Consider the following 12,527-nt stretch of genomic DNA (forward strand, 5'->3'; position numbering starts at 1 on the left):
ATATTCCCTATTAGTTTTTATATATTCACTAATATATCTCAGGCATAGGATCAGTTATTCAGACACCGTTTATCCATAAAGCTCAGAATTACAGGAAGGCCATAGACATTAATCAAATAATTTTCATTTTGTAATAATGATTTTCTGTTTCTCTGTAATAATAAAACAGTAGCTTGTACTTGATCCAAATTAAGATAGAATTAATCCTTATTGGAAGCAAAACAATCCTATTGGGTTTAATATATATTTAAATAATTTTTAGGAGACTTAAGGGATGGAGATAGAGAATTACAGATAGACCTCTTATCCAGAAAACCCCAGGTCCTGAACTTTTTGTCGCAAACATATTCTCATACACAGTGGCTGTTTTACCCCTATATTCTGTATGTACAAAAACTGACTCTAGCAGTAAATATTTTAAAGAAATATTTTTGACACCCTACTGCACTGAATTTTGTCCTCAAAACTGACCATGATATATTATTCATGGAACAGTAACACCAAAAAAAGTGTTTTAAAGTAATTAATTTATAATGTACTGGTAACATGCACTGGTGTTTGCTATAGAAACACTACTATAGTTTATATTAAGGAGCTTCTGTGTAGCCATGGGGGAAGTCATTCAAGATGGAAAAAAACAATAAAAGGCACAGGTTACATATCACATAACAGATAAGACTTGTCCAATACAATGATGTTTCATCTGTTATCTGCTATGTAACCTGTGCCTTTTCTCCTTTTTTCCAGCATCAATGGCTGCCCCCATGGCTACACAGCAGTTTATTTATATCAACTATAGTCATCTTTCTGAAGCAAACACACAAGTTTTACCACTGCAGGGCAACAGTACATTATATTTTAATTACTTTTATACACTTTCCCTGTTTAATGTTACTGTTCCTTTAATTAATCATCATGATAGATTGAGACGCTTTTCACAGCATTTTTGCTGACCTATATTAATCTTTTACAATGTACCCTGATTTCTATCCAGTACCTTCCACCAACTGTAAAAAATACCACAAGGCAACTGAATGAACTGCGCCAGAAGATGAGAGAGAACAACATCGGTGCATACATTGTTCCAGGCACAGATAGACATTTGGTAAGTATGTGAACTTTTTGCTACGTTGTACAGTAAGTTAGGTTTATTTTTTTCCACAAATCTTAAAAACAATCATGGTTTTCCTATATTTCTTAAAAAGCTCTAAAAAAAAATCGAGATTTATTAAGGGGCAGATTTATCAAAGGTCGAGGTGAATTTTTGAATGAAAAAAATTCGAATTTCAAGCTATTTTTTGTGTACTTCGACTAGGGAATAGTCGAAAATTAGATTTGAATTTGAAAAAAATTCAACAATTTGAATATCGAAACTTATCATGTACTGTCTCTTTAAAAATTCAACTTTGACCATTTGCCATATAAAACCTGCCAAATTGCTGTTTTAGCCTATGGGGGGCCTCCTAGAACCTATTTGGAGTCAATTGGTGGACTTTTTTCAAAGTTTTTCTTCTGGCCGAATATGGACCTATTCGATCGAAAACTGACCTTTTCGACCAAAAAAAACCTTTCGACTTAATTTCGGTTGGTCTTTTTGAATTTGAATTTCTACGTTTTTTTCAATTCAAAATTCGACCCTTGAATGATATGCCCACAAATGTAAAATCATTACCAAGTAAAAGCTGTTGAGGTCCCATAGAAGTCAATGGGAGCTGCGCTGATCTGATTGGGATGCTTTAAATCAATTTGGACTTTTAGAGGTTTTCGGATTTTTGTGACGCTAGGAATTGTCTGGAAAACTCAAATTGTTATAGGTTTTTGAGGTATTCACATGATGCAAAAACTCAAGATTTCCCTGTCTCACAAAAATAGTTACTTTATACTACACCAAAAAGTGCAAAATCATATATCAAATATAGGCTGACTCTGCCATGATAAAGTCCTATGGATATTCAGAAGGCAGAGCTTCTAACCACCCAAGAAGTGTATTCAGTTGTATAGTGCTGTGCTAATGATTACTGATTAGTAGATTTCAGTATTTTTATGAAACCCATATGTCCTAATAAAACAAGAAAATCTTTTGCATTAGGGTGAATATATAGCAGATCGAGAGAAGAGGAGAAACTGGTTGACAGGCTTCACAGGATCCTCAGGTAGAAAATTATTTCAATGACACAATAAATTAGTTTAGTATCAGTATTATTGGTAATAAAATAAAAAATATATATGTGTGTGTGTGCGCAAATTGGTATTACAGGTAGTACAAGTTTTAATGGCTTTATTGCTAGTGGGATAAGAATGAAAAATTATAATAAATATCTCACATAATGAAGAATAAAAAAAAAAACTGTTGCATTAAATGGGACAAGAAGTCTAATACAAGGCCAAATTCAAAATTATATTAACTTGATCTTTAAAGAGGAAGTTTACCCCCTTGATCATCATGTGTACAAAAATAGTGGTTGTGTTGAAAATACCTTTTGCATGCTATTTTATTCATGAAAAATATGTTATTTTTTGAGTTAAATAGGAAAATCAAAGCTATTTCATGTTTGTTCCTTGTAATGTAGATAATTTAATTACCAGTTAACAATCCTTGCCTTTCATCCTTTAATATGACTGGTTTCGCTTACGGATATGCAGGGGATAATTTGTACAATGAGAATCTGCTCATGGTGGGACTGCCGTGCGCTGTTTTTGCCGCAACAGGCGCACTGTTTTTACGTGAGCGGCAAAGAGGGACTTTTAGGGACTGGTGAATACAGCACATAATTCTTAGTTCACTGAAACCTGAACTTTTATATACACTCCAAACGTGGACAAGTGGGTCCTCTTATATTTTGTTGTGCTGCTTTACTTATTTATTTTTTTAATTGGACTGAGCACAGAGTTTTTTCCTAATTGAAAGAGAGGAAGAGTGGCAGGGTAGAGCGGAAGAGGCGCAGGGAAGAGAGGAAGAGGCACAGGGTGCGAATCTGCGCCGACCCAGTCCGACCCTGAATCTGCCTCTCAAGGACCAAATATGGAGTAGCTTCAGATTCCCTGTTTGTCCACGTAGCAAAAAATATTTATGTTCCGCTTATAAACCTTCCTTTTTTTTGTCACCCCCATTTCAACCAAAGTGTATGTTCTCTTAAGAATGGCGTCAAAATGAAAATCTAGAAATGATACATCAGTAGCTCATACATATTTGAACAAAAAAACAAATTTATTTAGCTGCAGATTTTTCTACCAAGCTTAACATTTGAACTTTATGTAATACAATTTTGGTCTATAATATTTTATTGAAAATCATTATTGCTACAAAATTTTGCGCACGGATGGCCAACTGTCCTGGCACTGGGCATGCCGAATTTCAAGGACTAATTGTTTTTACTACTATTATTATTAACGTGTATTTATAGAGCGCCAACATATTTCGCAGCACTGACTAGTAAAGCTAGCTTTCCGTTCAGAGGCGGACCTGGCTGATCGGGCGCTCAAGGCAGTCCAGCCAATTAGCTTGCCTCCGTCGCTGCCCCACGTGCCGCAAGCACGCCATCAGCGTGTGTGAGTTACCAGTGCTTGGGATCGCCGGTATCAGCGCTTGTCTACGCATGCGTGGGCCGGCATCATTTGCTCGTATGTGCATGTGCACCATCAGCGCTCGCGTCCGTGGCAACTGCTTTCACATATGCAAAAGGGTCATACTCAGGCGCAATTCTAATGCCTGGTTTGGGAGTAGGCAGAAGAGGTAGCTGCCCAGCGCCCCCCAATCGTTGTGCCCTAGGCAGCTGCCTCTTCTGCCTACCCCTAGTTCCGGCCCTGTTTCAGTTAGTCAGTTTATGTTGTCAAGAGAAAAAAAAAACCTTCTGGTGGAAGAGCTAGGATGGGAGAGGTTAGATTTGGGATAGGCTGGGGCATCTGGCAGAGTTACTGAGGATGAGACAGATTTCCTCACTATGTTGTTTTTAAATTGAGTAAATTAGGCAATTTATTGCAACAGATGTTCACTCTCTATAGAGACCTCTGATCTCTAGGAAATGGTTTGACTTTCACCACTAAAGTGCAATTGCCGTAATGAGAAAACTTGTGTCCATCCAGTGAGCATAAATGTGTAAAATAGTTTACAGATCCACAAAGCAAGTAAAGAACTTTTGTATCATAAAAACAAATCTCTTGCCTATAGACATATTATAGATTATAAGTGATAACATATTTTATGAGCAGGCGTTTGCGAGATAGGTTTCAGCTGTTAGTATGTTATTTCCTTCCAGCTTTTGGATCAGCTGTTGGACAGTGTTGTTGCTGCCAAGAACGGATCTGCAGTGCTTTTAAACATTTATTATACAGCTGTTTGTGGGTAAACGAAAATGGCATAGATCAGATATATTCCAACACATCATTATGTCAAAGATGAAGTTGCTTTAACTACCACAGTATTGTACAAAATGGAGTATTTCAGCAAGGGTGGTGTAATCTGGGAGTTTTTCTCAGCTAAAGTGAATGAAAAATGGAAGATACAGAGTATTTGGACATGTATGGGCTGTAGGCAGACAAAGGACAGGTCAGCAGTACAGCTCACATCTTGTTATTACTAACCTTACAGCTCTACTATTTGTGACTGGACTTTTGCTCCAACAGGTACTAGCTGCAGGAACAGGTAAGTATCTTCAGATCACTTGTGCCACTCTCACAGCGTTCTTCTCCTCAGGGACCCCTATCAAGTATTGGATCAGAGTCCCAATAGTTGTAGAGGGGCCTCCTCTCACTATAAACCTCTACCCATGATTCTCTGCATTGACCTCACATTTAGTGCCCAAGCCTCTCCTCAAACCTACACCTAAACATTTCATTTCTCTACCTGGAGCAAAATCGCCTCAGGGGCTCTACCTCAATCTAATCACTTCTTGGTGGGACAACAACTGAAGGAGTCAGTCTTCCAAAAATGGTCTCGTCACGTCGGTCTTGGTTCAGCCTCTAGACTGTTGTAGGCCAAAGAAGAAGTGCACAGTTCAGTTTTTGACTTCCTTATATAGGTTCCTGCAGGGGAATTCCCCTACATGACTACCTTAGGGGTTGGCACTATCTGCTGGCTAAATTGTAACATTGACCAACATTTGAAAAACTGTACTACCTGGAGACCAGCAGGACATAAAATATCCTGTTGGTCTAAAGCAGGACATTTAAGCACTAGTAAAAGGTGAACTTAAGCCCAAAAGGACTATGGCTAGAAATGTTGAATTTTTTTATACCAAAAATACTACTGATGCTGACTTCTAAGCTATCCACAGGAGCTTCGATCTGCTCAGTATGCTCTGGACAGCTAATGAGAAGCTAATAATCTGTAATAGAAGAAAATGTTACATGGTGGTTTAAATTTTGATGCAAAATGCCCTGACTTATATGCTGCTGTGTAATACTGAATATATATACTGTGTATTGTGAGGTGACCTGTAAGCTCAGGTAACTGACAGCAGCCAAGAGCACGTGCTGTGAATCAGCAATAAAGAAGGTGGGGGCTACTAAGGGCATCTTCATAGGCACAGAGCTTTACTGGAAAAAGGCTGTGGTCACTTTCAGCCAAAAAAAAAAGAGTGTGTATCAATGCTAAACCGTATTCTTTGTTAAGCTTTAATTCCCTTATATCTTGGCCTCTTGTAAGATAATGTTAAGATGCACATTATTACAATAAATAATATAATTCTAAAAGATTTGCTTTTTATTGTATCTCAAAGATGTATTGTTTTTGTTGTGTTCTAGGCATTGCAGTGGTGACGCACACACGAGGGGCTGTGTTTACAGATAGCAGATACTGGATTCAGGCAGAACGAGAGATGAACTGCAACTGGGAGCTGGAGAAGACTTGTCAGTACAAAATACTAATTCTCAAACATATACATAAACATAAAATGTCATTTTATTTTGGAAAACAAAAGCCAGTTAATTTCTTTTTGGATTACTTGACCCTTTACAGGATAGCCATAAAAAGCTGAGTTGGATTTTTGCTTATTTTAGAGATCAGGTTCGAGGTTAACTGGGAAATTAAAACTGATGTCAAAATAAATTTCTCAGGAACCACTCTGTAATTAGTTTGTATATCTGACCATATTTTATCACAAACTAAAAATTGTATTGCTAGTTTAGTAATAGCTGTGCACCCTAGTATCCATTCTCTCTCCCCACATGTCTAAGCACAGCCTCTTGACTCTCCAGTTGAATGGAATCATTTAAAATCTATCCCCTTGTGTGCTAAAAGGTTTTATTATGCAAGCATTAAAACTAAAGTAAACAGGCCCGAATTTGTGGCGAGGCCACAAAGGCCCAGGCCTTGGGCGGCACAATATTAGGGACAGCACAGCTCCCCAGCGCTCCGGTGCAGGCGCACTAGGACCGTGCAGCCTGGAGCCAGAGCCACGCAGCCTCGAGGTGACCATCCACTAAATCTGGCGCTGAAAGTAAAGTTTTAAAAAGGCCAGAAATATAATATAATAACTCTTTGAGACTTTGCAAGAAGCTGTGTTAGAAGCAACTGGAAGGCTATGCTGAGATCAGCGGTCTCACTAGTCCAAAATCAAAAAACAATGGGGCACAAGTGGGCAGGGTCGGACTGGGGGGCCCAGGGCCCACTTAGGCTGCTGTCCCAGGGCCCCCCTCCGGATTCCCTTGCTGAGCCGGCACGCTGCGCCACGTGTGTAGGTTTGTGCACATGTGTGCACGTGCGCAATGTTTTTGCTGTGACCGCATGACGAAGGGAGGTCGAATTTCGGATCTGGGCCAGTGGGGCCCACAAGAGCCGAAGGCCGATCAGGTTTTTTCCCGGTATCTCGCCGGCCCAGTCCACCCTGTAAGTGGGGATTCCTGGTACCTTCCCAAAAGTAAAAAAATTAAGAAATTGTTTGGAGACCCACTTCAGAAAGTGTGTATTTATTCCATATAATTCAGCATGACACCAAATTGCACACCATACACAACAAAGTGTGTAACCCAAACCCTTCAACAGTTGCACCTTTACATTTGAGTTTGGCACAACATAAGAAAGTTTCACTTGCAATGATATTACACATGATAAGTGGGTACAATGTGCAGTAAGATGCTTCTGTAGTTTAATGTCACCACCAATTTGTTAATTTACATTGTGGGGCAGTTTACCCATAGCAAGCAGTCACCAGTTGTTTTTTATCAATCTACTACTACAAAAAGGAAATACCTATAAATATATAAAAATAAGCTATTTGCTGGAAATGTAAATAGCTTATTTTTATATATTTATAGGTATTTCCTTTTTGTAGTAGTAGACTTAAGAGTAGCTTAAAATGGACCTGTCATACAGACACAAAAAGCTTTATAGTAAAAATCCTTTTCAAATTAAACATGAAATCCAATTTCTATTTTTTATTAAAGCATTCATAACTGTTGTAAGCTCATCTAAAAAGCTCAGCTGTCAATCAAATATTGTCTGCCCCTCCTCTATGCCATAGGCATTCAGCACTTCCTAGATGTCACTGCTCTCCCCACATTCCCCGGGCTCTTAACCATTTAATTGTGTAGCCAGGTAGCCAGTGCATGGGGGTGGACATCAGGTCCCCCATTCTGGTGCACAAACAAGATTCTGAAATAATACAAGGCTTGTCTTAATAACAGTGTCACAAAATTGTTTCTGCCTGCTTGCTATAATTATGAATTCCCAGGCTGAAGGAAACAAGATTCAAATAATTTATGTAATGTAATTAAAGTTTATTTTGCTTGACTAATGTGATAAAATCGGATTTTGAATAATTCTTTTGGGTGATGGGTCCCCTTTAATACCATATGGATTAAGACTGAAGGTGATTAAGATAAAAGCAAAGATCACATTGCTAAAGGCAACTCAACTGGTGTGATTTAGCACTTCTGTTAATAAATCAGATGCTAATTTTTCTTATGTCAACTTCCTACAGTGTCAACCTATGCCATTGTCACATGGATCCAACAAGAATTAAAACCAGGAGAAGTAATTGGCTTTGATCCCTTTTTGTTCTCCATTGGTACGTACCAGTCCACTTAAAAAACATTTCTACATATTGTTTATATACTCTTTGTTTTTTGACAAGGGCCGGAACTAGGGGTAGGCATACGATGCACCTGCCTAGGGGGCAATGATGTGGGTGCACTGGGCAGGTACCTGTTCAAAAGTCTTCTGCTTACCCCTAGTCTGGGTGGTTCACTCCCCTGCCGCTCTCGCCTCCCTCCTCTCCCCTCTATCACTCTTCTCTTCCTTCATCACTCGCTTTTGACTTTCTTCCCTAGATATAAATTAAGGTATGAAAGTTACTGAAGATACTTGGCAGGTTTGGAGCCAGTTTGAAACCAAATGAACTGGATCACTGCATGAATGTTATTTTGTACTATGGCCAGTTGTGGACATGAGACAGAAAATAGGCAGCTCTACAATACTTGGCAATAAAGGCTATCACAGTAAGCCTTCTTTGGGCACGCCCCTGTCTACTGCCAGTAGCTGAATGTTTGATAGTGTTTGATAATTCCACAGCTCTCCATGTGGCCACACTAACTGAGAGAGATATGATGGGCATAGGTTTGGAACTGGCGTTACTGGTCAAAGGCATCATACTGGTGCACCATCATTTCAGAATGCCCTCCCTTTGTAAAGGTCAAGTATTTCATCAGGTCACAGAGTTATCCTATTGCCGCTAATATGGCACCCATTTGCAATGACTTCATGTTTCTTTGAAGGAGGCGCGGATTTGGCTGACATTAGGAGAGGATAGGAAGGTAAAACGTAAAGGAACCTCCACCCATCCCCAAATTCACAATGGTTTAACCCAAGGCTCCAGCCAAACGGAATGATTTGAAATAACATGTTTGGCCTAGTTTCATACAGGAAGAATGTTGTGGAAAATCAGCCCAAACATGGAAGGATATGCAGCTTTACAATAATACTTTTTTCACCTTTGATTTTTTTATGTGTGCAGCTGTGTGCAGTTACAGTTTCCTATTTTATCTTAGCATAATCAGGCTCATAGGACCAATTTAACCATTTTCCTTAGTAGTTCTGTCTTGTATTTTTAAGAGATTATTTAAAATATGATCTACATTAAAAAGAACACAGATATAGACTCCAATTATATAACTCATATTATACTTTTTAAATGCAAGAGGGCTAGCTCATGAAAACAGTAAAACACCATCATTCCTCTGAGGCAATAAGAGAGTTAATGTACAATGTATTGGACAGATGTCACTAAACCATTGCAGACAGTGTTGAACTGGGACACCTAGGGTCCACCATAAAACCTACTAAGGTAACTATCCTTGGGCAGGATCAGCAGAATGTGCACTCCTAGTAGTTACGTCTCTGCGGTTCACTGGCCAGAGCCCAAAAACCCTTTCTTCCTATTATGAAAAGCCCATGAAAAGCCCAGGTATCTTCATGTTTGAGTTCATTGTGCAAATGTAACTGATTAATATAGCTAGTCCACTAAAGTATATGGGAAACATTTTATACACAGAGATATAAGCAACCAGGATGGCTGCTTCCAAAAACACACACTTAAATCAAATTCTATGTGGGCAGCTGTGTGTTATGTTTTGGGTAGCCGAGGATGAGTAGAGTATAACAGTGCTTTATTAGTAGACTCATGCAGGCATTACACAACAGTAACTTTTACTTTCACTTTTAAGCTGTCAGGAAGTATGTACAGTGTAAGTCTGAGCACAGTAACATCTACAGGCCATTTTTAAAAACACCACACTGTGCACTCCTGTGTGTTCTGTTTGTTAAGCAGTGTAAGAGCCCAGAGCAATACAATGGATACAGACAGACTGTAGAGAATAGCACAGACAGATAGAGAGTGTGCAGGTGGAATGCCTCTATGCTTGTACTATTTCCAGCCTAGACTATATGGTTGTTTGAGTAATCTATTAGCTCTTGTTCTGCCATTTGCCCTGTGCAATTTCTTCCCCTGTCAGCTCTATATAATTAAAAGTTTTTCTGGATTCTCCTGCTTATCTGTGCCTATAAATGTGGCCTCATATCCGTGATCTCATTACAGACTCCTAAATTAATACTTTCCTATTATTTTTTCACTGCTGCTGTATCAGGGCCCCCTCTCTTTGGCGAGTGTGAACTGTGTTCTTCAGGCCCTTCTTCAGGCCTGTCACAGGCAGAAAAGAGTAGCGCATGGTGCAGATCTGGGCAAGCAGAGCGCACAAGAGCAGGGGGGTCCACCAGGTTTTTTCCCTGTGTCCTGCCGGCCCAGTCTGACCCAGCATGTCCCTTTTCTGCCTCAGGGGCGATCCGTGGGCTGCTGCCGACTGACGCAGCAACCCTGATGCTGCCGCCCTCTCCCGCTCTGCACTTAAAAGTTTAGCTTTGGAACGAGTCAACAGGGGCGGCATCGCTAGTGCAACGAGCGCCTGCTGCGCTTTCTGCACTAGCAGAGCCAAATTTCCGGTTTAAAAACCGGAAATTTGTCTCTTAAAGTTACAGGAGGCGGCTTATAACTGGCCGTTCACTGCTGTCTGAGGCAAGGTGCTCACCTTGCTTCATGGCAGGAACGGCCCTGTTCTGCCTAGCCCTAGTTCTGGCCCTGCAGGGCAGGCTTCAAAGTACAAAAAAATTATGCAATCGCCACGTCTTATGCGCTTTGAGCCTTGGACTGCTGTTCTCTGAAGTTTTGCAGGTCTTTGCTCTCAAAAATATCACTGTCTGTACAGTGCTCCATTTTTTTTAACAGGTGTTCTTTTTACTGATTTTATTATAACTGGCACAGAAGAGAAAAGGGGAGGGGGAGAGAAAGGGGACAGTGCTCCATTTTTGCCAGTGTTGCCTAATTTGCTTGTTTTGATGAAAGGCAGTGGAAAGTTTTTTCCTTCATGTGCCCAAAATCTTGTGTGCAATTTTACCATGCACCACTAGGTGGTATGAGTGAATATAGTAAAGTCTAGGCTTCCAAACTACAGTCTGAAAAATTCAAGAAATGTTACATCAAGGAGTCAACAGAGCAATTAGAAACAACAAATGTAACTGAAAATGTGAGAATTCATTAACAGTTGAAGAGAGACAGAAAGGTTAAATAAACATAGATGGATTGCTGTGCTTCAGTTTCATGTCCAAGGTGCTCTGCATGGAAACAGTGTGTAATTGAATACCCATGTTCAGTATCAACTATTAGAGAATAACCAATCCCTGAAAATATATTATATATTAATATATATCGATGTACATTGTACGTAAGACCACTGACTTTAAAAAATTGATGCCGATAAAGTTGTAGCCAGAATATGAAGATGGTTTTCATTGAAGCCAAATGATTCCGAAACATATACATGTAAAAATTGCATGCTGACTGTTCATGTAAATATTATTCTCTATGAGTGTGTATCTCTCTGTTTATACACGTATATGCTTATATTTTCTTTATAGGTGAATGGCAGAGTTATTCCAGCTTAATACAAAACTCAGGGATGACTTTTCAGTCCATACCAACAAACCTGGTGGATTTAGTGTGGGGAAACCAGCGTCCCTCTCTCCCCAACAAGGCCATTTATGCACTGAAAGATGAGTTTGTAGGTAATGTTATTTAAATGTACATATATCATTATAAATTTATATACTGTATTATATCTTTCTCCTGGTAAACTCACTATTCCAGTTTAATGGTACTTGCTGAAAACATTTAATGGATTCAGCTTGAACCTTATTAGTCAATACAGTGCAAAAGATAGCAAAAGAGTCCAGTGCTGCATTTTAGAGTTACATAGTTAAAAGTTAAGTTGGGTTAAAAAAAGACCATCAAGTCCATCAAGCTCAACCCTTCCAAATTAAACCCAGCATCCATACATACACATACTCACACCAACCCTTCATACACTCACATCAACTGCACATAACTATATAGTGTAGTATCACAATAGCCTTGGATATTTTGCTTGTCCTAGGAATCATCCAAGCCACTCTTAAAAGCATTAACAAAATCAGCCATCACAACATCACCCGGCAGTGCATTCCACAACCTCACTGACCTGACTGTGAAGAACCCACTACGTTGCTTCAAATGAAAGTTCTTTTCTTCTAGTCCGAAGGGATGGCTTCTGTTGTGGTGATTCTCTTTATGGGTAAAAAATTCCCCTGCTATTTGTCTATAATGTCCTCTAATGTACTTGTAAAGTGTAATCATGTCCCCTTGCAAGCGCCTTTTTTCTAGAGAGAACAGACCCACATATATGCACTCTCTCTCCTGCTCGTTTATATCCCTCTTTAGGACAGGAGTCCAAAACTGCACTGCATACTCCAGGTGAGGCCTTACCAGGGACCTATAAAGAGGCATAATTATGTTTTCATCCCTTGAGTTAATGCCCTTTTCAATGCAAGACAGAACGTTATTTGCTTTAGTGCCTACAGAATGACACTGCCTGGAATTAGACAGTTTGTTATCTACAAAAACCCCATAGATCCTTCTCAATTACGGAAACCCCCAACTCACTGCCATTTAGTGTATAACTCATATTTATAATATTTATATATCAACATTGAACCTCATTTACCA

The 12,527-nt window shown here is 39.4% G+C and overlaps 1 protein-coding gene across 1 annotated transcript in view; it reads left to right on the forward strand.

Annotated features, from left to right (window-relative positions):
* Positions 1-12,527, forward strand: part of xpnpep2.S (X-prolyl aminopeptidase (aminopeptidase P) 2, membrane-bound S homeolog) — a 41,697-nt gene that overhangs the window by 4,183 nt on the left and 24,987 nt on the right. The window contains 5 exon segments of the mRNA XM_018233051.2: positions 995-1,105; positions 2,090-2,153; positions 5,743-5,847; positions 7,920-8,006; positions 11,405-11,551. Coding sequence (XP_018088540.2) covers positions 995-1,105; positions 2,090-2,153; positions 5,743-5,847; positions 7,920-8,006; positions 11,405-11,551 — 514 coding nt within the window.

Source organism: Xenopus laevis, chromosome 8S (assembly GCF_017654675.1).
Source record: "Xenopus laevis strain J_2021 chromosome 8S, Xenopus_laevis_v10.1, whole genome shotgun sequence".
NCBI classification, from domain to species: domain Eukaryota; kingdom Metazoa; phylum Chordata; class Amphibia; order Anura; family Pipidae; genus Xenopus; species Xenopus laevis.